Genomic DNA, 27,393 nt, shown 5'->3' with positions numbered 1-27,393 from the left:
TAGCTGGGGAAGCCCTCCCCTTGAGCAAGAACAGCCTGACCATTTTATCACACAACCTTTAGACTTCACTTACTAAATGAAGATCAAATTAACTCAACAATGCTAGAATATAGAACATTAGAACAGCTTGGGACCTTGGGGATCTAGACCAACCCTCTCATTTTAAACAGGAGAAGACTAGGCCAGAAAGGGAACAGACTTGCCCAAGACCAAAGGGTCATTTTGTAACAGCCACTATTGTTTTATATTGCACAATGAAGAGAATATGGCGACCATGATGTACTATAAGGCAAAGAAGTTATTTTAATATTACATATGAGAGTTCTTACTTGAGAAGTCTGGTGGTACACATTCAATTACAATGTTTAATTGGCCAGGAATGATCTGTAACTTGGTCTTCTCTGGCCTGAGTATAAAGGAAACATATGTTAGTCTTTAAGTTGTGAATATGGAACATATTAGCAATATTTTTCTCAATCTTGAGAAGAATGTCTAATATTCCCCAAATACTACTCAAACTTCTTTTTGAATAAAATTAAAATGCATATACTTTAGTAAGCTTGCCCACTTACTTCTTGTATTCAGAAAGCAACTTGAGAATATCTTCACTAGAGAGCTTGCTGCTGTCTTGTTTATAGAAAGGAGAAAATCTCCCCTCTAGATCCAGAGAACCTTGAGTATCTTTGAAAACTGGCCTTAAAGAACAACAAAAGAGTTTTTCAGTTTCCTAAAATATATTAAGAACTACTTCTCTAACGTCAATCTTCAATACGTATTGAGGATCTGAGGAACACTCTGATAAACTGTCTCTAGTGGGAAAGCCTTTGAATGATGATGATGATGATGTTGATGATAACAACAATAATAACAGCTTCATTTATATAGCACTTCAAAGTTTGCAAAGCACTTCACATGTTATCTCATTTTATCCTCAAAGCAACTCTATGAGGTAGGTGCTATTATTATCCCCATTTTACATATGGAGAAACTGAGGCAAACAGATTAAGTGACCTGGCCAGGGTCACACAACTAGTAAATGTCTGAGTTATGATTTGAACTCAGATCCTCCTGCCTCTAAAGTCTTAACACTCTATCCACTGTGCTACCCAGCTACCTTTGAAGGCTTGGTCAGAATTTAACTACTGCAAATGCCTTTAAGGGAGCTTCCTTTGATTTTCAGTCAATATGTCCAGTCACACTTCTTTCAGGTTTGAACCAATCCTTCAGCAAGGATTCCAGCTGCTCCTGATAACCAAAGCAACTTGTGGGAAGATGCAGCACATATAAACGGCAAAAAAGAAATTGCATGCCCCATGACAAAGCAGAGAGCGACTGGGGCAGGGGGAGGAGGAGGAAGAGGAGAATAGGGCCATGAGAATAAAACTGAGAATAAAAATTTGGATTTAGCTTTAAAAGCTTTTCACATGTCCCATATGGAGGAATGAGAACTCAAGTTTGTCTATCTGCGGTCAGGAACTTTTTGTGAGAGCACTGTACATACAACATGGCTCCCACTTCCGGGCACAACCCTGACCCCTACAATGGTGAAGCCACCCTCTACCACCTACCTCCCTGAAAATGAAAACAATGAGACTTTTCATCAACTAATGTGCTCTACACTTTGAGATCCTCCAATGAAAGAGCCGAGTTTAAGTAATGAAAGGAAAGAAAGCTCATTTAGTCAGCTTTTCCTCCAATCTGTGCTGTAACCAGAACCCCAGCCTTGACAGAATTGAATTATTCACAACATGCTGCCTTTTCCCCTGATGAATCAGGGAACTGGACAGCCTATTTGTTGTTCTTCAGTTGTTTTTCAGTCATGTTCAACTCTTCATGACCCCATTTGGGGGTTTTCTTGGCAAAGACACTGGAGTGGTTTGCCATTTCCTTCTCCAGCTCATTTTACAGATGAAGAAACTGAGGCAAACAAGGTTAAGTGACTTTCCCAGGGTCACACAGCTAGTAAGTCTCTGAGGCCAGATTTGAACTCAGGAAAATAAGTCTTCCTGACATCAGGCCCAGCGGCTGTATCCACTGTGCCATCTAGCTGCCCTGGACAGCTTATACCACTGGGCAAGCTGGGAGCTGGGTTAGGCCCCATACTCTGCAAGGGGCTAAGACACACACATAAGCCTTAATTTGTCAGAGCCTTTCAATAAAATCAATTGCCTAAGCTGCATGTGGCCTATGCACCCAGCATCCCTTCCTAAAGCCATGATACCATCCCTTAATTAGGCATACAGATCAAACGAACACATTTTCTGGAATGTTTCTATAAAACATACTCCCAGAATCCACCCAGCTACCTAGAAGGACAATAATATCAGCAAGGCATAATGACTAGAATTCATTCATTTTCTGACTCAGAGACTTTTTCTTTTCCCTGGCTTCCTTCCAGACTCAGCTCACAGACCACTTCCTACGGGAAGCCCTTCCTGATCCCCTTGGCTGTCAATGTTCTCTATCCCTCTTCCTCCTCCTCCAATGAGCATGTGTATAACCTATCTGTTTGCATGCGGTAAAATAACAATAACTAGGCCCAAAGGGCTATAAAAATGTGCATACCCTTTGACCCAGCAATTGCACTTCTAGGGCTACATCTCAAAGAGAGCAAAGAAATGGGAAAAGGACCCACGTGTACAAAAATATTCATAGCAGCTCTTTTTGTGGTGGCCAAGAATTGGAAACTGAAGGGATGCCCATGCATTGGGGAATGACTGAACAAATTGTAGTACATGAATGTAATGGAATACTATTGTGCTATAAGAAATGAGAACAGGCTGACTTCAGAAAAACCTGGAAAGACTTATATGGACTGATGCTGAGTGAAGTGAGCAGAACCAGGAGAACATTATACACAGTAACAGCCACGTTGTGTGATGACTAACTTTGATAGATTTAGCTCTTCTCAGCAATGCAAGGATCTAAGACATCTCCAAAGGCCTCATGATGGAAAATACCGTCTACATCCAGAGAAAGAACTATGGAGTTTGAATGCAGATCGAAGCATTTAAATTTTCTTCTGTTTTGTTTTGTTTCCTCTTTCTTGTGGTTCCTCCTATTGGTTTTAATTCTTCCTTACAACATGACTAATGTGAAAAACATGTTTAATAGGAATGTATATGCATAAGCCTATATCAGATTGCACACTGTCTTGGGGGGGGGAGAAAAATTTAAAACTCAAAAGCTTATGGAAGCAATTGTTGATAAATCAAAATAAATTAATAAAAAATAACAATGATCATAATACCAATCACTTATATGTCACTTTAAAAGTTTGCAAGTGCTTTATAATTATTATCTCATTTGATCTTCACAACAACCCTGTGAGATAGGTACAATTATTAGCCCCATTTAACAGATAAAGAAACTGAGGCAAACAGATTAAGTGACTTGCCCAAGAGTTAGTAAGTGCCTAAGACAGTATTTGAACTCAGATTTTATTCACTCTAAGCCCAGCACTCTATTCACCTCTATGAATTTACTCTGTGCCACCCAGCTGCCTAGTAGAATGGAAGCTCCATAAAAAGAGGAGGTGTTTTTCATTTTGTCTTTGTATACCTAACACAGTGCTTTGCATATAGTAGGTGCTCAATAAATGCTTGCTGTACTATGTCTTCAAACGTGCAAGTAGGAAAGATGTTACTGAAAGGTCCTAAGATTAAGAGGCAGTGAGATATATCAGGACAGAGAGCTAGCCTTAAAGTTAGAAAGACCTGGGTTTGAGTCTCACCTCTATACATACTGTTTGCCTGTGTGACCCTGGGAAAGTCATTTAACATTTCAGCACCCCAGGCAACATTTTAGGAATATATATTAACAGACAAACTGACATTCTGGATCGGTGGATGGAGTTCTTTACGTCAATGTGAAGATCCAAACAAAAAAAAAGTAGCCAGGCAGTGCCACAATGCACCCAGCACTAGGACTGGAGTCAGAAAGTACCGAGTTCAAATCTGACCTCAGTCACTTCCTAGGTATGTGACCCTGGGCAAGTCACTTGATATTGTCTGCCTTAGTTTCCTCAACTATAAGATGGGAATAATAACAGCACCTACCTCCCACAGATGGAATTTGCAACACAGTGCCTGTCATATAGTAGGCACTATAGAAATGCTTATTCCCTTCCCTTCTACTCCAACCTTGAGTGAAAATGGGAAAATTTCCCAAATAAAGAATTAGAGCGTCCTAGGTAGACGACAAATTGTACGAAAAGAACTCTTACACTCCAAATTTCCTGTTTATTGAAAATAAGAAAAATGTTCTGCTGTACATCTCAGTATGAACTCAATTCAACTCAACAAACAAAACATCTTGTCACCACACCGGCACTCCCAGAAGAATGTAAACCCCTGGAAGGCAATCTATTTCCCCTTTAATTTTTATATCCATCAGGCCCACGGCTGTACCTTGCACATCTTACATGCTTGCTGGATTGCACCGAATCTCAGCATAAAGACCAAAAGGATGAGAATTCCACATGTACAGACCTGGCAGCCCAAGCGAAAGGCATCCGGTACCGTCCAAGCCTGCTGCACACTTGCCTGGCCGCCTTATGCACCTTCTGGGCAGTCTAAAGGAAGAGATGGAATCAGCATAATGGTGATGCCCATGCAGTTTGGCTGCCATGTGACTCAGAACAAGCCCCTCTCTACATCATCCCCAGTGAAGCTGCCAGAAAGAGCCCACTGTTTTTACATTTCCTTCAGAAACACATCAAGAAACAAAGGGATCCGCCAGGATCAGATTCTGAAAGACCTTCCCAGCCCCATTTTCAGCTGGCTTAAGCTTGTTTCTTTTTGAAAAATGCTAATTAATCAAGACGAGTGGCCTGCACAGGATACACGTGACCTCAAAGAAAGTGGCCCATGACCAATTACCAAGATAATGAGCCTTGCGGCAATAAGCGTCAAGGAGTTACCAGGCCTACAAGGTAACAAAGGCAAGAGAGGGGCATTTGTCCGCCTCCTGTCCCTAGGAACAACGTGGAATCCGGCCCATTTCAATGTGATGGGAGCTTTCTTTCATATTTTCCAGCCCTTTCCTTCACAGCAACTGCCAATTAATAAACTCTTTGAAGAAGTAAATTAGTTAACATGTGGGAAGAACACTGAACCTGTATTCTGAGGACCTGGTCTGAACTTTGCTCTGTTACTTAATATTGAGACAGCCTTGGGCAAGGCCCGACCTCTGGCCCTCAGTTTCTTCATCTATGAAATGAGAGGCTAGACTAGACAGGCTCTGATGTCGCCAACAGGAGAGCAAAGGAAAGAGCATCAGAATGTGGTCAAAAGATCCGAGTTCCGGTTCTGCTCCTTATCAGCTAACTATGTGCCTCCCTCAGGTAAGCTCCCTTCTGGAGCTTGCTACCCTCTCAACCCAAGAGGTAACTGCAGCGCAACAGTACATGTTAATGAATGTGGAAAGTCTTCGGCCTCTCCCATTTCTGACATAACACACAGAAAGTAATGGTAGCTTCGAATCAGGGCAGAAATGGAATGGAACAAACGACTCCTTCCAGCTGCTATATGTGTTTTATCTCTGCTAACAGAATAAAGACAACACTCAAAGAAAGAGTTTTTTTGATTGGAAATCGACTGGAAATATTTTTTAAAAACTCAGTAAGATGTAAAAATCCCCCCCACCTCCCGAATCTGACATTCTCCCATTTGCGCCTTCCCAATACCTTAACTGGATCAGAGGTCTTGATGTAGGGCTCAATACAATGTGCAATGCTTCCCTGTAACACCTTCTCTACCCGAACAACAAGATAAATTTCAACATGGGGATTTGTCACTGAGAAAATTCCCTGAAAAAGAAAAATAAAAGTATTACAGTCAATCAATAAACATTTATTCAGTACCAAGCACAGTGCTAAGAACTAGAGACACAAAGAAAGGTAAAAGACAGTCCCTGCCCTCAAGGGGCTCAGTCTAGTGGAGGAGACAGTAACATACAAACAACTACGTGCAAAGAAGATACAGACAGGAGAAATAGGAACTAATCAACAGAGGGAAGGCACGTGAATTCAGAGAGATTAGGAAAGGCTTCCTGCAGAGGGAGGATGCTAGTTAGGATTTAAAGGAAGCCCAGGATGCCAAGAGGTTGAGATGAGGAGGGAAAACATTCCAGGCATGGGGGACAGCCAGGAAATGAAAGGTCTTGGTTGAGAAACACTACATCAAAGAATTCATGGGGCTGGGGGGTGGGGTGGGGTGTGAATGTGTCAGAAGACTGGAAAGGTGGGGGGAGGGGAGGTTATGAAGGGTTCTGACTGCCAAACGTAGGATTTTTCTGTTTGATCCTAGAGGTGAAAGGAAGCCACTGGAGCATACTTCAGAGAGGGGTTACATAGGAAGATTACTCTGACAGCTGAGTGTAAGATGGACTGGAGAGGAGAGACATTTGAGGCACAAAGACCAACCAACAGTCCAGGTGTGAGGTAATGAGGGCCTATAGCAGGGTGGGGGCAGTGTCAGAGGAGAGAAGGGGCACATGTATGGGAGATGTCATGGAGGTAAAATGGACAGACTTGGGCAACAGATTGGACATGGGGAGGGGGAGAGGGCAAGGAGATGAAGAGGACACTTAAGTTGCCAGCCTGAGTATCTGGTACTTGGAGTCAATTCCATTACTTCTTAATTAATGCTAATGGCAGCTGAGAAAAAAAAAAACAAAAACCTTTTACTGCACTGTGTGATAAAGAAATGAAGCCACTCTTGAGAAACTGCATCTGCACTGCTGATAAAGCTTGGCTGCCTCCAAAATATAAGAGAGACAGAACATTCAAAAACCTAGTCTCTGGAAGGCTTGGTTTATTTAGATAAACGAGCCCAAGTTCCATGAACGTGCTTTCATGACCTGTGGAACGGCAGCTGGTACCAAGTCAAGCTCTGTCTGGAGGTAATTATCTCTCTTACTCTGCTGGCTATTCCAAAGGAGCACCACACGAAGCAGTCCCAATGCAAGCCCACGGCCGAATGCTACTCCACATGGGTTTCTCAGCTATAATATCAAGGCAATGGGTCTAGCCTCTCTCTCAGAAAGCAAACACGCACCCATTTGAATGAAGTACATCATCTCTCCCAGGTATCCTCAGCCAGGCAACTAAATTAGACGGTCTTGAAAGAGACCTTTGTTGCCCTCCTATTCTTCAAGACTTAGCTCATGTCCCACTTCCTGCATGAAATCCTCCTTTTAACTACAGAGTGCCAGTCGTATCTTTAGCTTTCTTAAACTCACTGGCTAAGTGCAGGCGCAAAAGATCAGTGTGTTACAAGTAGCCTAGGTCATGGATGAGCAGAAAAGGAGGTGGACTGGCCATCTAGCTAGAGCCCTGTCAAAAAGATGGACGGCTACATGGTGCTCTGTTACCCGTGCAACGATGAAAGCTGTCCAGCTCATTGAAGGGATAGTCTGTGGAGGACCTATGACAGAACATAGCCAAGAAGCCCACAGGAAGAAGAGGCATGGGTAGAGCTACACAGGGACAGAGTACCCTTCCATACTGATAAGATCCAGGATCCATCTAAGCATTATTCTCTTCATAGGTCCATGTGTTTAGGCTTACCTCAGTGGGTAGGTTATAAGACCACTTGGGAAAGAGACCATATCACACAGATCTTTATATCACCTTACAATAAACACTCAGCATATACCTGATGACTTGAAATGCTTTGTTGAACATTGTGGGGAAATCTAGTGTGCTACTCACTTTCGTGTGGAGGGCAGACCTTTGCACACACATGCAAACATACTGACGTTATACATCCTAGAAGGACCTGCCTGGCAAATTAGGTGGTCCTAGAAAGTGATCAAGGGAGATTAAGGGGACAGGGATTGGGATAGTGAATCAGAGCAAGGCCCCAGATGGCAGTGAAAACAGGTAGAAATTGTCTCGCTCACCATGGACAGACTCTATCTGTATCTCTCTCTCTCTCCATCTTCATTATACAGTGGCTCCTGGTTTAGGTTTTTGTTTTTTGCTTTGGGCTTCATGCCTCTACTGGGGATGGAAGGGAGACTATGAACCCTGTTCCCCTTCATCCCTCACAGTCTCTAATCTATATAGAGGGGAGAATTCCCAAGCAATTCCGGAATACTATGTTCTTGGCACAGGCCTCAGCAAGGGTATGGAAAATGGATCCTTTATAGTTAAAGGGCTGCTATTCTCCTACTAAATTGGCTCAATTTGCCGCACAGTGGACAGAACATAGGATCGTGCATCTGTGATTTAAACAACTACTTTCCATTAGACTTCACACTGAGTCCATTCTGTGCTATGCTGTCCTATACATGAGATATCTTGGGTGTCCAGAGGTGTTCTCATGACCTGCTTCCCTTATTGTCTAGGTGTCACAGCACAGTGGCTCAGGGGACCTCATGCTTTAATGTATTAGCTAGGTATATATAGATGCCCTCATGTATCTATGACAGTTGTTGTATGCCACCTTTAATGGCATGGTGACATTTTTAGCACCTCAGTTTCTCTCCCACCACCTCCCTAGGTACCTAGACCTTAAAGTCTTGTAAATCCTTGAAATTGCTGATGGTGCATTTCTACTTTTAATTCACTAAGCCCTGTAAAGGCTAAAGACCACACGTACCTGTTTTATATAGTGTAACTGAGATTCCTCAATCCCATGAATAAAATACTCCTTAGCTGAAGATCCCTTTTGAGTGCCATCATTGTCCACATGTGCTGATGGGCCCGATAACATTTCCCGAACAGATGGAGGGTTAAGGTCTACGTGGAAGTCAGCCGAAATCTTGCAATTATTTTTCACATCAAACAAGGCAAGGTTGAGAAAAAAAGGCTCAACCTAGGAATTAAAGAAAACGTTTGCATTTTTAAAACTGACAATTCATTTTTTAAACTCTGAATCCCACTGAAATCTTTTCATCATTTCTGCAGCCGGGAAGCCCTTTGTATTCATTTTCATACCCTCTACAACTCAAAATGAACGATGGCTCATTTGCATGCTAGAAAAAGACATCCTAAAACAACTGACAGACTTTGTCAATTTGAAGCCACATTCAAAAGCAAATTTAGAGAATCCTACTGTTAATATACTTGTGGAATAATTTTATATGTCACTGAGGCCCAAGAATATGAAAATCAAATCGTTTCTTGTTTAAGTCAGATGGTCAAAGACGATGCAGAGTGATCTCTATTTCAGAATGACACTGAAGCAACAACAAACAAAATCTGAAATACCTTTTAACTGAGCACAAGCTCAAGGACGTTTGTCAATTGGTCATACATCAGGGCTCAACAAAAATGCACTTCCACTTGCTGCCAACAAGAGGAGCATTTCCTGGCTGAAATCACTGCACCAAGGGCAAGATGGTGGTTTCCAAGAGACAAGTCATACATACGTTTGTGGGTGGTCCCTGGGCACTGTCTCCAACATGGCCCAGGACGTTGAAGGTTATGTCATGGCAGCTCACTATAAAGCGGCGGCTACACTTTTCTTCAAATGGCCTTACATCGGGCTCAATGCCGGAAAAGTCCAACCTCTAGAAAAAACACACGGGCAGCATTACCAACAAATTAAAGGACATATGACTATAAGTCTTGGGATCCAATCAGCAGGACCCAACCTCAGTCCACGTGCTCAGGTTCTGGCCCCTGCCAAAGCTGGGCAGATAAGCCACTGCCCTCCACAAAGAGACCCAGAAGAGAACATGCCAATGATAGTCTGAGAAGCCCTCAATTTCCAAGGCCTGACTCCCTTGGCTCAAGCAACTGAGGTGTTCATTATTGTTGTTCTGTTCACAAATAAGGGGAAGAGTCAGAGTTTTCCTCCTTGTGACTTTGGGCTGGAAATGATCTGGTGAACCGACACCCAAGCAGGCTTCTCTTGTCTTCATGGCACAGTGATGCCTATTTGGTGCACTGTCATATGGGGCCAATGCATAGGTTTGTTCTGCTTAACTACATACTTCTTAGTTAGACAGGGAAGGGGCACCCCTGGGAAAGTGAGAGGGATGTTTAACTGTTTTTCTGTAGCAAAGGATAAGAACAACAACAAGCATAAAAATAAAAATAATAGCAGTTAGCACAGTGCTTTAAGGTTTGCAAATACTTTACCGGTGCTACACCATTTGATCCTTACAACAGCCCTGGGAGGCAGATGCTATTATTATCTCCATTTTACAGATGAGGAAGCTGAGGCACAGAGAAGTTAAATGAGTTGCTCAGAGTCAAAAAACTAATAAGTGTCAGAAGCAGAATTTAAACTGAGGTCCTCCTGACTCCAAGGTCCAATGCTCTATCCATTGCACCACTGAGTTGCATGGAGTCTCATGAATATCAGAAGAAGAAACTACCAACATAGATATCAGAATAGGAAACAAAACTCTTTTCTCAAATTATTGAGGTAATTTAAAATCAGTAGGTTTCTTTACTTATAATGTCTCAACTAATGGCAATAGTGTTGACCTAGCCTATTAAAAAAGACCAAATCCTCCTGAAAGGGGCCTTATATATTAGATCTGTTTACCTACAACAGACAAATATAAAAATGAACATGACTATCCATGAACAATTCTCCACAGCTGGCTAAAGAGGCCTGTCCTAACAGCTGCCTAGTGATCTGTTGCTACCTGTGCTCTCAAACAGCACAATGGGAAGAGATGTGGCATGAAACCACCCAAATGGCCACCCATCTGGAGGCCAGTGATCCCATATGAAGGAGCATCATTAGGTCCTTCCCTACCGGTTTAAGTTTGAGGCACCTCTTTCAATCACCCAGGAGAGAGCATCTGAGGCAATCATGTTGACACGTCAAGCTGGGAACTAAAAAAAAAAAGGGTAAAGCTCTGAGGCAGCCCTCAGGGAAAAGATACTCAGGATCTATTTCCTCTGCTTCTATACTGTAAGACTGACATCTCTTGTCCTCAGAGCCTCACTACAGGCACCAGGCATCTTTCTTCACAGTAGCTCATTGATAAGCAGCTCCCACATAAAACCAGCTCAGTTCCATGACCACAAACACACTCCACCACAAATTTTACAAAAGAAAGATTGGCTGGCTTTGATTTCAACCACATTCAGTTGGTTCCTTTGTGCAGGAGGAAGAAGCCTCACAGGTCCCATTAAAGCCCAATTATCTGGGGAAGAAGACAAGGCTCCTACATGTTTGGCACATAAAATTTAGAATGGACGGCGTCTGGCAACCCAGACGTGCTCTCTCTTAGCAGCTGTAGAGGAAGGAAAAGGGCAGCCAACAACTAGCACTCCCCAAAGGCTCCTCATTTCTCATTATGCATCTTGCACTACTCCCTATGAAAAACAACCAACTCTTTTTCCCACTTATCCTCAAGGTGTTGGGGAAAAGAGAGAGTGAACGTGAAAAATACATTCAACTCAGAACTTCCAATACTGGAAGAAGAGCTTGTTGTCCCCCATCTATTCAAAATGAGCAAAACACAAAGAGGAATCAGTAACCTTTGCGGTGCAAAATCAGTAGCCAACATTTCCCATCCCTGTGGTGCAGGCCTTCACACCTGCCTGCACTGACTCTTGGCAAAAGCCTCCACTCTCTCCCCCACCTCCAATCTGCCCTCCATACCCCTGCTACAACAGTACAATAAAAACACGAGCATTTTACTCTTCTGCTTCTGAATCATCAGAGCCTTCCTACTGCCTACCAAATCACATCCAAATTCTTTTGCCTGGCATTTAAAGCCATCCAGAATCTGGCATCACCTCGCCTTCTCAGGCTGATGTCCCTGAATTATTCTCTTGAATCCATACTATCGTCTAGCCAAACTAGGCTGCTTTCCGCTCCCAAATATACCTGTTGCTTTTCCTTCTTTTTGCCTTTTCTCATGTGCCCAAAACATTCTCACTGCCCCTCTTTTGCCTGATGAAATCTTAGCCAGCCTTTAAACACCACCTCCTCCACACAGGCTGCCCTGGTCCCCCTTCTCAATAACAACCTCCCCTTTGGGTTTCATCTATGACACTCTGTTAAGTGCATTAAGCATTAGGGCTGAATGCACTCAGTATCTAGCAGTGTGTCTGTTATCTGGGTTTAGGGGCTTCTACTTCTACTTGGACTGTAAGGTCCACGAAGGCAGGGTCTGTGACCTCCCAATGAGGCTCCTCCAGCGAGAGCATCACCTGCACATCAGCATCAAAGGAAAAGAGGTTCTGTCTTCCATCTCCTCTGCTAAGCTTGTTCAGCTGTTCGGTTTCTCGTCCATACTAAAAATGTAAAAGGAGATCAAGTTTTAAAAATGGATCAAATGTCTTCTTATTTTTCTTCAAAGTCTAGTTTGCAAGTAGATAGTTTACCAAAAAAAGCCAACAACCACCCAACTATAAATGCTGACAACTCCAAAAAGGAAAAAAAAAAAAGCTTTCCTAACAGGACACTGGCTCAACCAAGCGACAGCTGCCTCAATCAATAACCCCTCTCACTGGGACCTGTGAAAGCCGTGAGATCAGGGGCCCACCGCGGGCTTCTTCACTCCCCTCCCCCTCTCCCGGTACCTGCCATGCAGCCCCGGCCCTCACACCTTCAAACCAGAGGAGGATGACTAACATGGGCCCAAAGAGAGGCAAGGCAGACTTGGTATTTCTAAGAAGTCACTGATCAGATGTCAATCCGATTACATCATGGAAAGGAAGTGCAGTAGAACACCTTCCACCTTCAAAGGGTTCCTTCCCAAAGGGTTTCTGTGCTTATTAGGGGCTCTTTGTAAAAACCATAAGTAAAATGCCTGGGGGACACAGACCCCCAAGTAAACTGGCTGTCTGGAACTGGGGACAGCACCACTCAATGGGAGATAGAGTTTCTCCTTCATTCTCTCTGTTTAATTTAAACCACCATTAAAAAAAAAAAAGCTCTACCTTCATCAGCTCAGGGTGCATACTTCTCTCCAGGCTTTCCATGATGTTCTCCGATTTTCCTTGGCTGCTCGTTTCATCGTCTGTAAATTCATTAAAACCACATAGATCATGTCTTACTAATCACCTCAGAAAAAGCGCCCAGCCAGCTCTCCTTCCCCATGCCCAGATTTCTTGCTAAGATTTCTGATTATAGGAGCAATGGAAAACTTGGACTCTTAAAAACCTGCCATGAATTTCCTATCCAAAGTGTCCAATTGCAAAGCCGCTTATCCTTCCCATGTCAGAATCCATGGAGCACGGCCTTATATTTCTGTTTTGACCCTTCCGCCTCCACGATCACCTTTGGCTAAGGAAAGGGTCAAGACAAAGATATTTCCCCACATGCTTCGAGACAAGGGCACGATTGCAGGAATGGCTCACTCCCAAACTCTGACCTGGCACAGACTCCAGGGCCTCTTTCTTCTCTTGCCCTGAGCCGTCTGCATTGATCTGAATGACTTTTCTCAGCGTCGTCAGCCACTCTTCCATGTCCTGCTCGGTTTCTGCTGCCAGATAATGGCTGTACTTGTCTAACATCTTGAGCTCAAAGGCGTGACGCCGCATTTTGGGACACTGGTGGTTAAAGACAAGATGCACATCCAGTTAGCAGAGTTACTTCAGTGTCCTTGCTCATTGAACACATCTCCTGGCTAGAATGTACATTCCTAGAGGACAAAGACCACACTCTTCCATTCACTCGTCACCTCCTTCGGCACCTAGCATCCAGCACCCAGCAGAATTCACTTGTAAGTCATGACATCACCTTCCTGATGTCATGGTCCTCTTTGAAAACGAAGGACAAACAATGAATGAATGAACGAACCCAGCATCTGTCATCCAGCACCCAACACCTAGCATGGTGACGAGCATGCAGGAAGTGCTCAATAAATACTGTTGAAGTAGAGGAAGACACTTCACTCCTTGGACAGTCTCCCATTTTAGAGGAGGGGGGAGCAGCTGCTCCACAATAAACAAATGCCTTACCCTTTCCCTGCTAGGACAATGGTGAACAACAAACCTAAATGTGGCCCAAGTCCAAGCTGGAAGCAGTGTGGGGCAGTGCTGAGAACACTGAGATCACCTGAGATCAGGAGACAGCTTCATTGTGTTGCTTTTGAATACCAGCTGTATGACTTTAGGCAAGTCATTGCCACTCTGTGGGCCTCAGTTTCCTCATCTATAAGATGAAACGCTTGGACTAGATCACCTTGGAGGTCCCATCCTTGGCTCTGAACCTATGATGTCTATAATGTGTTATATGGAAAAGATTTTCTCATCCAAATATTTCTGTTCAAATTCATTTTTACAAACTTGAAAATCAGACACTGGAAGGAGGCCAAGCCCTCTTTTATGTCAACTGTGACTATGTCAGGACCTTACAGATCATCTCATCAAATCCTGGTTTATAGAAAAGGTAAGTAAGGCCCAGAGAAGTAAAAGAAAAGACTTTGCCTGAGGTCAAACAGCTTAGTGGAGCTCAGATAGAATCATGTTCAGTAGAGATTTCCCATGATCCCATGCCTACCTGAACAACATCAATGCAGGCATCCAGGTAGATGCAGCCTTTTGATTCCTTTGAATTCTTCTCATCTTTATAGGAATTAAGAATGTATGAACCATCAGGAAGGTGAGTTAAGTAAAAATACCTTCTCTTGAATACCTGTGAAAAGACAAGAGCACCAATGACATATTAGTCACACTTCCATTCTATCTCGACCATTCCTTTGATCTAAGGATCTCAGAGGCCTTTGCAGACACCATTTATCTCAACAATCTACAGACATACCTGTGAGGTAAACAGAATTATCATTATCTCCTTTTTAAACATAGAGACAGTGATTGGCCCACAGTTAAGCAAACACCAGAAAAGAAATTAACTCAATTCTTCCAAATGCTGGAGCCCTCACTGCTAGGTAGATTTTTCTTTTTTCATTCCCAGATATCCTACTATTCTGTGGGGGTAGAAAAAACAGCAGCCGAGGGGCAGCTAGGTGGTACAGTACATAGAGCTCTGGCCTTGTAGTCAGAAGGACCTGAGTTCAAGTCTGACCTCAGACACTTGATACTTACTAGCTGTGTGACCCTGGGCAAGTCACTTAACCCTGATTGCCTCACCAAAAAAAAAAAAAGAAAGAAACAGCAGGAGTTATTATGATCATCCTAATTTGGACTATAATTATACCATAAGCCAGGTACCACCACAGTGCTATACCAAGCCAAACACTGGAAGTGAGGACAGCTAGCAGAGGCTCATTTCCCTAGTGACAACCGAGATGCCGTTTCTCGACTGCTGTTTCTTTCTTTTTTTTTTTTGGTGAGGCAATCGGGGTTAAGTGAGTTGCCCAGGGTCACACAGCTAGTGAGTGTCAAGTGTCTGAGGCCAGATTTGAACTCAGGTCCTCCTGACTACAAGGCCAGAGCTCTATCCACTGAGCCACCTAGCTGCCCCCTAATGTGATCTTCTGAAAGCAGAGGTCTGGCCATGTCACTCTGATGCTTAAGAAGTTTCACAATGTGACTCAATCCATCTTTCCAGATTAGTTCCCCATTATTTCTCTTCACATACTCTCTCTGACCTGGCAAACTGGCCTACTTCCCATTTCCCATACATAATATCTCATCTCCCACCTCCATGCTTTTGCAAGGTGGTTTCCTATGCCTGGAGTGCTCCCTCTACTCACCTTAATCTTATAAAATCCCTAGCTTCATTCAAAGCATAGCACAGATACCAACTCATACAAGAGGTCTTTCCTGATTCCCATAGTGCACTTCACCCTGAATCTTTTTTCATGTACTCATGCTGTTTTCTCCCAGTGGAATGTAACCTGCTTAAGGACAAGAGCAGTTGGAGTGTTTCACTTTGGTCTTTGAATCTCCAGTGCCTGGCTTAAGTGTATGATCTCATCCTGAGCTCCAGAACAACTCCATAGGTGCTATGCCTATTTTCCAGATGGGAAAACTGAGGCTTAGAGTGGCCAAGCACCTTGCCCATCCATAGTCACATGTCAGAGGTGGGATGTGAAGCCAGGTTTGCTCCTTGTCTTAGCTTGAAGCCTTTCACCAACCTGATTATCCTTCTCTTGATATATTCTTATTTATCAGGTCTTTCTTAAAAATGTGATGCCTGGATCTGAACACAGTCCTCCAGATGTAGTCTGAGGAAGTCGGGGAAGAGGAGAGTGAACCTACCATCTCCCTTGTACTGGCCACCTGCTGCATCACACTGGTGACTCAACTGTCTAGACACAGCTGGCCTCTCCTGTACTTTGGTGGTTGCTTTTTTTTTAAGTCAAGTATAGGACTTTACTTACCCTTATAAAATTTCCTCTTATTTGATTTTGCCAATTGTTCCAGTGTGTTAAGATCTTTTTGCATCCTCACTCTCAGCCAAAATGTTAAATAGCCTTTTTTCTGTTTTTTAATTTTATTTTATTTTCAAGTGTGAATTATCTCCCTCTCGCTTCCCCCCCCCCCCGGCCCCAATGCTCATTGAGAAAGCGTGTCACATGAGTCCATTACCTTTCTATCTAGAGATGGGTATCGTGTCTGATCACAAGTCTTCCGGAACTGTCAGAGTTCCTAAGTCTTTCAAAGTTGTCTGTCTTCACAATATAGTTGTTATTGTATAAATTGTTTTCTTGGTTCTGCTCACTTAACCCAGTATCAGTCCTTCCTAGGCTTTTGTGAAACCATCCCTTTCATCATTTCTCAAAGTTCATTCATATACCATGACTTGTTCAGCCATTTTCCCAAGTGTTAAGGACACAGCCTCAGTTTCCAATTCTTTGTCATTACAAAAACACCCTGCTATAAATATTTGTGTACATATTTGTTTAGGGAGGGGATACTCTCCCTCTTTCTTTGATCTCTTTGGGGGCATTGGCCTTGTAGCAGCATTGGCTCTCAGTTTTCTGAAAGTTCTAAAAGACAGTGGCATAATTAGGTGCCAGATAAAGCTAAGATTGATTCTTTAAGCCAAGGCTATGACTGAGTAGTGTAAATGAACTAAGTGAAGTAGATTGTGATCCAATCTAAGCTTGAATTCTAGAGAATCTATAGCAAGAGGCACTGTTAACCACAATGTATAGGACAGAACAGGAAGGCAGGAAGTCAAAGATTCCAAGGCTCGGGATCCAATGAAAACTGCTCAGTGTTTTCCTCTTATCACTGCTTCCCAACAAAAAGCACATTTAGCAGCAGCAGCAGCAGCAGCAGCCGCCACACTTTCAGTATCAGCAAAGCACATCATTCTAAGAGAGCAGAAACTGTAGGGCTGCTCACTTACTATGGCCATTATGTGTTGGTCTTATATCTAGAGGGAAGCTTAGAGACTTTGTCTCAAAGAAGGAAAGAGGAAGTAAGAAATGTAGCTTGACAAATGTTTACTGAGGTGTCTGTGATGCTGGTATTGAAGGTAATGATCCAATGATGACTATATGGAAAAGTGCCAATGAGTGGTGTCTTAGGAATATGTAGAATTACCAATATTTTTCTCAGCACCAAACTGAGGGAGGTAGAGGTCACTTGGCTTTACAAAAGTAAGTCTGGAGGAGAACTGGAATCCGAGTGACCAGCAATCACTGGGTGCCCAAATAAAGGCGGGTTGGCTTGCCTGCATTCTCCTGGAGCTTCTCTGAAGACAATCAGAGCTCCTCAAATACTCTGCCCTTTTCAATTGAGCTGATTCTTCCTCATTCTGAAGGGGTCCTTCTTGTCTCAGAGCTGTGAACTTGTTTATGTTATAGTCTTTTTTAAATGCATGCTTATCTCATAGCTCTTTTGGGGATGTTTTGTTAACATTAGTTTCCAGAGACAGAAATTTTCTTCTCAGGATTGTTTTAGCTGCAACCCACAAGTTTTAATCTGTTCTCTCTTTTTCTGAGCCTCTTGGTCAATATCATTACTATGCCTACTATTTGTTCTTCAGCTCACTCATTATTCAAGATGTTATTTAATCTCTATTTAAGTCCGCATGTTTTGTTCCTATTTCCTTTACTGAATATTATTTTATTGTGTTGTGTTGAGTAAAGAATGTGTTTATTAAATAAAATATAATACCCTGCCCTCCCAAATCCATGTCTACGCATTGCTCCAGTTTCAGTATCTCAGCTGTGGACAAAGACGAGAATTCCCATCATCCTCCTGTCCTCCACTGACTTCACTCAAAATAAGAAGCAGATAATACTGCTGAAGCCATGTAAGCATGGACGATGGAGGCCAGCCACAGAGAGACAAGCAGACACGGAAGGCACTGATTCTAGGCTTGGGGTTAGGGTAAAGCCAGGCAGTCTGAAGCCTGGGCAGTGGATTCACTCATACTGAGGGAAGCGCTGAGAGATTGCAACCAAATTTTTCTTTCCGGAACAAGAACAAAGTATTGTTCTCACCACCAGCCACCCTTAGAGGCAGCTAGATAGTGCACTGGATAAAGCATGGGACCTTGGAGTCAGAAAGATGGACATTCAAATTTGGCCTCGGACACCTCCTAGCTGTGTGACCCTGGGCAAGCCACTTAACCACTGTGTGCCTCAGCTTCCTCATCTGTAAAATGGGGATCATAACAGCACGTGCCTCCCAGAGTTCTTGTGAGGATCAAAGGAGATCATATTTGTAGAGTGCTTGGCACAGTGCCTGGCACACTGCAGGTACTTAATAAATGTCTATTCCCTTTCTTTCCCTTCCCTTTCTTCCTCAGGGGAATATAACACTAAGGAAAGATAGACAATGGACAACGGTCAGTTTCCTCAAGGTAGGATTTTTGCCATTTCATACAACTGAGGCAGACAGTTTCCTCAGCATCTCGTCCCCCCAGTGCCTGGTTCACAGTAGGCACTATATAAACATTAGCTTTATCAAAGGCGGGTAGGCGCTCTCTCCATCCTTGGGTTTGTACTCCCTATTAGCTATTTCAGTTCTGTTTCTTCCAGCACACAGATCCTCCCCCTTGGTAGAAAACACAGAAGCCAAACAAAGGTTGGGCAGTCCAGCCTCCTCTCTGTCATTGACATTGACGTTGTCGTCGTCGTCATCATCATCATCATCATCATCATCATCCCTTCCACTCCTAGAAACTGAGGCAACTTTCACATTATTGATCATCCTTAGCTGAGCCCACCAGTCCCTTTCCAACTATGGAAAAGGAAGGGGATGTTTCTGACACAGTGATGATCTCTCTCTCTTTGGGAGCAGACTAAATCAGGATGTGTAAGGAAGAGGGGCGAGGGGTAAAGGGCAGGAGCAAGTCCTGGGCATCCAGATCAACTGGTACTAAGGTCCACAGTTGGCAGACAGACTTCTTGGACCTTTGTGCTGGGAGATTTCAACCAGCACTTTCTGAAAGAGCTGACCGTGAAGTAACAGAAAATCAATCAGCTAACAAGCATCTATTAAGTACCTACCTTGTGCCAGGCAATGTGCTAGACATTGAGGATACAAAAAAGGCAAAAACAAGGTCAGGTCAGTCCCTGTCCTCAAGGCGCTCACGTTCTAACAGGAAAGACAACATGGAAATGCCTATGTACATCCAAGATAAATACATACACATACGTACATACACACATAAAGCATAAAACACATATATATATATACACATATGTATACATATATACATATATACATATATATATATATACATATATACATATATATATACACATATACATATATATATATACACATATATATATATAGTGCAGACAAGAGGGAATCTCACAGGTAAGGTACTAGTTGGGGGCAAGGAGGGACTGGAGAGGAGGAATGGGGCTGGATTTGAGGTGAAGTGTTGCAGGATTTGGGCAGAGGAGAAGAGAGGGAGAGTTCTAGGAAAGGGCGCCAGCCAGTGAAGAGAGGGGAGATGGAGCACCATGTCCTTAGAACAGCAGGATAGCCAGTGTTGCCTTATCAGCATACACAAAGGAAAGGGCCAGGCTGCTAAGGCCTTTAAATGTGAAACAGAGGATTTTACGTTTGATTCTGGAAGTAACAGAGAGCCACTGGAGTTTTTACTGAGTAGAAGGGTGATATGGCCAAATGTGCACTTTAGACAAATCACCAGTGACGGATTAGGAAAGAGAGTCTTGAAGCCACAAGACTAACCGGAAAGCTCTTCCAGTGATCCAGGCTCAAGGTAATGAACCTGCACCAGACTGGTGGCTGTGTAAGTAAAGATAAGGGGATGTAGAGGAGAGATGTTGCAAGAGTATAAGAAGTAGAAGATTTGGCAACAGACTGGATATGTGGAGTGAATATAAGTTAAGAGTAATGGGCAAGGGACAGGGGGTATGGTGATGCCTTCAACAGTAGTAGGGAAAAAGATGAGTTCTGTATTGGGCATGTTAAATTTAAGAAGTCTATGGGACATCTAATCTGCTGTGTAGTTGTTTTCAGTCATGTCTGACTCTTCATGACCCCATTTGGGCTTTTCTTGGCAGAGATCCTAGAGTGGTTTGCCATTTCCTTCTCCAGCTCATTTTACAGATGAAGAAACCGAGGCAAACAAGATTAAGTGACTTGGCCAAGGTCACACATCTGGCAAGTGTCTGAGGCCAGATTTGAACTCAGGAAGATGAGTCTTTCTTACTTCAAGCTCAGTACTCTATCCACTGTACCATGCAGCTGTCTCATATATATATAAAGGTCTGGGAACCATGTGCATAGAGATAATCATTGAACCCACAGGAGCTGATGAGGTCACTGAGTAAGAAGGAGAGGGCAAAGAGCAGTGCTAGTGACCTGGAGGACCCCCACAGTTAGCAGGTGTGACTTGCATCTAGATGCAGCAAAGGAGACTAAGAAGCGTGTGGTCAGAGAGATAGAAGGACCCACAAAAACTTAGAGAGAACAGAGGATCCAGGAGAAGAATGATGGAGAGCATCCCAAGCTGGATAAGGACCGAAAAAAACACTCTTAGATTTTGACATCAAGAGACTGTTGGCTACTTGGTTGAAGGACGAGGTCAGACACCAGGCTGCAGAGGGTGAGGAAGTAGAGGTATCTGGTGCAGACAGCTGAGAAGGAGAATAAAGTATACAGGACTATAGTGATCAGGAATTACTGGATCAAGCCAGGGTTTGCTTTTTTAAGGATGGGGGAAACATGAGCATGTTTGTAGGGAGAAAGGAAGCAGCCAGTAGATAAGGAGAGAATGAGATCAAGCATGCAAGTAGAGGGGTTTGCCTTTGTAAGCAGGAAGGTTGTGTCTCTGTGTGAAGCGGCTGAAGGAGAAGACATGTGAGCGACGTGAGATGAGCTGCAAGGGGCGAGAAGGAGCTCTTGGTAGATGGCCTCTGCTTTTCAGTTACTGATGAGGCAAGATCTTCATCTGACAGGGGGAAGATGAAGTGTGGGAGGCCTGAGGAAGGGTGAAAAGACGTGGATTAGCTGCTGTGGTGAGAAGAAGAAGGAATCCATCACGGAGGTGTAAAAAGACTGTCTTGCTGGGCCCAGTGGAAATTATAAAATTTGTAGCAGACACAGTTGGCCCAGTTTTGTGATCTTTTCCCCCTCAGCTCTTCAGCAGCAAGTGAATAGGAGCAAAGGTGGCTGATGCTGGAAGTGATGCCAAGGTTGGGATTTGGAAAGGCATGACTGGTGATGGGATAAGGTAAAAGGAATCCAAGTACAGAGGAGAGTGTCACATTGAACTGATTCACCAAGGGGGTCAAGATAGACAAAGAAGGAAAATGTAGCCAGTGCACGCAGAGGTAAAGGCCATTTAATACAGAAACCTCTGGATGTATTTGTGTAAGAGTCAGCTGATGTGGCTAGAGATGATGGTGGCCGGACGGCAGCTCCTGCACTCAGACTGGATGTCAATGCTACTGGAGAGAGAATACAGATGCCCAGCACATGGGCAGTGGGCAAGGCAGAAATGAGGGAAGCAATCATCCTGACTTATCTTCCATGAGGACCAATGAACTAAGGGGGAACAAAGAGACTAGGTCTCAGAGCAGGCACAGAAATAATGAGGAAGAAAACCCCTAATTAGATTATAAGCTCCTTGAGGGTAGAGACCATTTTCCATTCTAGTCTTTTATCACCAATGCCTGGCACAAAGTAGGCACTTATCATCAAGCTGGTTTGGCAAGTAGTCATACTAAGTCAGTAAAAGCCTCCGTCCTACTATGAAACCCTTCAACACGAACCCTCATCCACCTCTCAGACAGAGCACCTTACAGGGCCATCAACCTTGATTCAGTCCTACCCCTAAAAGATGACATTTCGTGAAAGGGAACGCAGATGAAAACCATTCGCTGTTCAGTCATGTCTAACTCTTCTTGACCCTATTTGGGGTTTTCCTGGCAAAGATGCCATATCCTTCTCCAGCTCATTTTACAGAGGGGGAAACTAAGGCAAACAGGGTGATGTGACTTGCCCAGGGTCACACAGCTAGGAAGTGTCTGAGGATGGATTTGAACTCAGGTCTTCCTGACTCCAGGCCCAGCTCTCTATCGCTGCCCCATGAAAACCACTGGCTCTTCTTAAATAACATCAAATGTGGTGGCTAGGGAGCTTTTTCAAGTAAAGTCCCATTTGAGAGCCTAACTGGTGCCTGCTCCTTCCCTCGTGCCAGTCTGAGCACTCCTCAGTCTGCTTTGCTAGATCCTTTTCCACCTCCCAGCTCTCAGCCTCCATCAAGCTAGTCCCAGTCTCTCACCTTCTCTAGTACTGCATCAAAGTGTCCAGTGGACCTTTCAAAAACGATATTCCACAGGCATCTCAAGCTTAATACGTCCAAAAGAAAATTCATTATCTTTCCTCTTTCCAACTGGAACTCAGCTTCAAAACTTTGGAGTCAAGTAACCCCCAAATCATCACTATCCTTTAGCCCATAAGAGACATTCATCCCCTTCTCTCTACTCACAACCACCCCCTTAGTTCAGCGCCTCATTACTTCTTACCTGGACCATTTATTATTCTAATTAGTGTCCCCACCTGCAGTCTCTCCTCTTTCCACTCTCTCTTCCACATAGCCCCAAATTGGTATTCTTCAACCACAGATCAGACTATGTCACTCCCCAGCTCAATCAATTCCAATGGCTCTCTATTACACCTTTAAAATCAAAATACAAATCCCTCTGGCCTTCAGAATATGGCTGAGCATACTTTACTCCCCCTTAATACGCTCGGCATTCCAACCAAATCTGGCTATTTATGGTTCCTTATATGACAATCTATCTCCCACCTCAGAGTCTTTGTACAGGCAGTCCCCCGATCCTGGAAAGCTCTCCCTCCTCACTTTGACTTTATAGAATCTTGAGCCACATTCAAGGCTAAGGTCAAATGTTATCTCCTGCATGAGACCCGTGATGATCCCCACAATTGCTAGCACCTCCAACCACAGAAACTACTTTGGGTTGACTTCATATATATTTTATATTCATTTATACGTATTCGTGGTTTTCCTCCCATTAAAATATAATCGTTCAGGGTAGGAACTGTGTCATTTTTATCTCTGTGCCTAGAACAGTGTTTGGAACACAGATGGTGCAGAAGAAAAGCTTGGGATAAGAGTTGTTGCCAATTCCCCACTGCCCCCAGATGTTTTCTCTTCTCTCTCTCCCTTATACATACACATGTGTGCAAATTGTTGTTGAGTTGTTTCAATTGTGTCTAATGCTTAGTGATCCCATTTGGAGTTTTCTTGGCAATTTTATATGCACACACACACACACACACACACACACACAGAGCAGCTAGACAGACTGATGGTGCTAATATAACAAAGTCTGGAATCGCTACAAAGTTACAAAATTGTCCCAGCATCCTCATCTGGCACTGTTTCAATTACTGGTTGCAATTATCACTTGATGACACCCTATCTGAAATAAAATAAGTAGTTTGGCACAGGATTTGCACAATTCCCCCTTAATGGTACACCCATCTAGCTACTGGAAGGTAGGGGTGGGGGAGGGGGGGTTGCCATTAACAGGAAAGTGGACCTTGAAGACATCTATTAATTTCCTGAGGTACTTCTCATTTGGCTTTTACTACTGACAACAACATATATTGTAAGGCCCGAGTAAAATGGAAATCACGGGCTTCCTCATCCCAGGAAAGCAAGAGAGCTTTTGCAAGGGGCAGCTGCCCCCCAGCTCCATCTCTCAGTGTTATTTTGGGGACCGTACAATTGGTGCATCTTAGTAACATATGAAGTTTCACGACAAACAGCTGTGAGTGCTGCAGGATAAATGGAAGGAACCCACTATGCCAGAAGAGGATGGTTTCCAAAGCAGGGTCGCTATTGGGGCTGCACCAAGAATCCCAAGACCCTGGGAGGTTGGACTGACTTTCCTGAAGAACGGGAGAGTTCAGGGACCATAGCCCTGAAAAAGTAGTTTGACTTGGTCAGAGAGGCCTTTTACCACAGCCGCTCAAAATATCAAAGGACAAACTCAAGAGGAATTGAAGATCTGTACCCCAGAGATAAAGGGGATTATCAGCATCCCATTTGCTCATCCATTTATTCATCCACCGGTTCCCACAAACGTCTGCCAGTTTCAATGACTAAGAAGGGAGAGGTGTGATCTTGAGAACACTACCACCTCACAAATCTGTGCCGATCACTGGCATGAGGGTCAGGAAACAAGAGTGTGACCGGATCAAAGCAAACCCATCGCCACTACTTGAAAAACACAGGTCCTGCCTCTATCAAATCTCTGAGTTGCTACTAAATATCACGATCTGCTCCTTCTCCGGTTCTTTGCAGCAGGTTTTTAAGTATGAGCAGCAGCAGCGACATGTGCTCCAAGACCCAACGACTTTTCAGGACATGGACATTTTCAGCAATTTTACAAGCTGGTTGATAAGCATGACCAGGGCATAGCTCTATCAGCTCCTGCCCCAATAACATTCTTTGTTGTTTTCAAAAAATTGCTGCCAATCATAGCAGAGGGAATTTTCAATACGTTATTGTCTCCTTGAAATGACTGTGGCTTTACAATGCAACTAAGATTAGAAGGAAGGTAGAAAATTGGGAAAGAATTTTTACAACCAGTCTCTCTGATAAAGGCCTCATTTCTAAAATACACAGAGAATTAAGACAAATTTATAAGAACACAAGCCATTCCCCAAATGATAAATGGTCAAAGGATATGAACAGACAGTTCTCAGATGAAGAAATTAAACCCATCTATAGTTATATGAAAAAATGCTCTCAATCGTTATTGATTAGAGAAATGCAAATCAAAACAACTCTGAGGTACCACATCACACCTATCAGATTGGCCAACATGACAAAACAGGAAAATGATAAATGTTGGAGAGGATGTGGGAAAATTGGAACACTAATACCTTGTTGGTGGAATTGTGAAATGATCCAACCATTTTGGAGAACAGGGCTATATCCCAAAGAGATCATACAAATGGGAAAAGGACCCACATGTACAAAAATATACACAGCAGCTCTTTTTGTGGTGGCCAAGAATTGGAAATGGAGAGGATGCCCATCTATTGGGGAATGGCTGAACAAGTTGTAGTATATGAATGTAATGGAATACTATTGTGCTATAAGAAATGATGAACAGGCTGACTTCAGAAAAACTGGAAAGACTTATATGGTCTGATGCTGAGTGAAGTGAGCAGAACCAGGAGGACAATTTATGCAATAAAAATGATAATATGAAGACAAACAACTCTGAGCAATACAACAATTAAGGATTCATGATGAAACACGCTATCCAATTGCAGAAGGTGACTGACGCTGTTTCTTCTGCTGTAAATGACCTCCCATACCCAAATCCACCTAGGGAAACTGGACTCTCCAGTTCAATTCCTTTTCCATGAATCCTTCTCTCATCACCACAGATGAAAGTTCCCTTTTTCCTCTAAATACTCTGGCCTTTAGTGGATCAAGTGACAATTCTCATGTACTGCCTCGTCTTTGTGCACACTCTTATTTCATTTGTTTTTTTCCTTGGCATAAGAATCATCAATGTCCTTTTTTTCAGAGCTTACTCTCTTCATTTAACTGTCATTTCCCCTTTTAATCAACTGACTCAGAGGGTAGCAGTTAATTGTCATTAACAAGTTGCTCTTCTTCATTTATTTTTATGTCTACACTCTTAAAAAGCCATCCACTGAGGAGGACTTTTATGTTAAGCAAAGAAGACAGGTACCCTCAGAGTCTGTGCTTCTTCAAACATCCCACTGAAGTCAGTACAAAATGAGGCGCGCTCCACAACAAGTCAATTGTACCTGGCTCCACGACATGACGAGTTCTTACCTTCATGGTAACAGTGATGGTACTGTTCACGTTGGCTTTAAACAACCAGCCCTGTTTAATCATTCCACCCTTCTGTGAACATAATGAAGATGAGTCCTGAAACAAATTAAAATATCAATAAACCATTCACCAAATGCATTTACCGAGCACCCTCAATATATAAGACCCTGTGTAAGGTACCATCGTATTTCACATTTCTGAATTTACATGTGAAGCTGAGCTCTGTGCCCACAGACCAATGGGGGCCACTCCAGTACACCAATAATCAGTACTCCTAAATGTTATGGCCACACGTGGCCTTGGGGGTCCCTTCCAGTCCCAGATCTATGATCCTAGCATTTTGTAAACCTTGAAAGGTAAAAAACGGAAGCTACCTATGTGGCAGTTGGCAACAAAGGGACTGGCCTGAGGTGCGGATGGTTCAGCATGGGTATCCCTGTGTCCAGAAAAAAAAAATAAATGAAATGTATGTCCTACTCTAGAGAAGTTGGCACCATCATTGAGGTAGTGCAGTGGCTAGTACACTGGGCCCAGAATTAGGAAGCTATGAGTTCAAATCCAACCTCAGACACTTACTAGCTTTGTGACCCTGGGCAAATCATTTAAATTTCCATTTGTCTCAGTTTCATTATCTGTTAAATGAGGACAGATAATAACAGCACCTACCTCCCAAGACTGTGATGAGGATTAAATGAGGTAATATTTGTAAAGCACTTAGCACATAGTAGGCACTTAGAAATACTTCTTATTCCCTTCCCTCTTCCCCATTAGTAGTGTTTCACATTTTAAAAACCTTGATTGATTGGAAATGTAGCCACCAAGAAGGCTCAGTCCAAGTCTCCTCTACTCTTTGCAGGATGACTGGTGACAGTGATGATGATGGCCATTTATATGGTGCTTTAAGGTTAGTTTAGTGCTTCAGATACACAATCTCATTTCCTCTCCCTATCATCCTGTAAGCATGGACGACCACTAACACTCGGTCCTGGGTCCTCCTCTTTCTCTCTCTCTGGTTTTTCTTCCCACTTTGATGATACCATCTGCTCCCATACTCTCAAACCCAGCCATAATCTCTTGCCTGATTCCAGCCCTATGTGACCAATTATCTGCTGGCATCACCAGGAGGCTCCGTCAGCATCTCAAGCTCAGCACATCCAACATTCTTTCCACCCTCTTCCAAACTTCCTACTTCTGCTGAGGGCATCGGCATCATTTCCAATCAGCTGCCAAATGGCTGCAACATCTCTTTACGGGTGCTCTTCTGCTCTGT

At 43.3% G+C, this 27,393-nt stretch overlaps 1 protein-coding gene across 3 annotated transcripts in view; it reads right to left on the bottom strand.

Moving 5' to 3' along the window:
• DOCK11 (dedicator of cytokinesis 11) overlaps positions 1-27,393 on the bottom strand; it is a 174,493-nt gene that overhangs the window by 99,534 nt on the left and 47,566 nt on the right. For all 3 annotated transcript variants that reach the window (XM_078147802.1, XM_020963411.2, XM_020963412.2), the window contains exons 6-16: positions 26,124-26,219; positions 14,427-14,561; positions 13,297-13,474; positions 12,863-12,942; positions 12,131-12,214; positions 9,379-9,519; positions 8,607-8,822; positions 5,687-5,809; positions 4,491-4,573; positions 573-695; positions 330-406 (exon numbers count right to left, since the gene is read on the bottom strand). In XM_078147802.1, the coding sequence (XP_078003928.1) occupies positions 330-406; positions 573-695; positions 4,491-4,573; positions 5,687-5,809; positions 8,607-8,822; positions 9,379-9,519; positions 12,131-12,214; positions 12,863-12,942; positions 13,297-13,474; positions 14,427-14,561; positions 26,124-26,219 (1,336 nt within the window). The remainder of the gene's footprint in view (positions 1-329; positions 407-572; positions 696-4,490; positions 4,574-5,686; positions 5,810-8,606; positions 8,823-9,378; positions 9,520-12,130; positions 12,215-12,862; positions 12,943-13,296; positions 13,475-14,426; positions 14,562-26,123; positions 26,220-27,393) is intronic.

Source organism: Phascolarctos cinereus, unplaced genomic scaffold (genome assembly GCF_003287225.1).
Source record: "Phascolarctos cinereus isolate Bilbo 61053 unplaced genomic scaffold, phaCin_HiC Scaffold_8;HRSCAF=390, whole genome shotgun sequence".
In the NCBI taxonomy this organism is placed as follows: Eukaryota; Metazoa; Chordata; class Mammalia; order Diprotodontia; family Phascolarctidae; genus Phascolarctos; species Phascolarctos cinereus.
The sequence above is the reverse complement of the archived record's forward strand: the minus strand, read 5'-3'. Positions and strand labels throughout refer to the sequence as shown.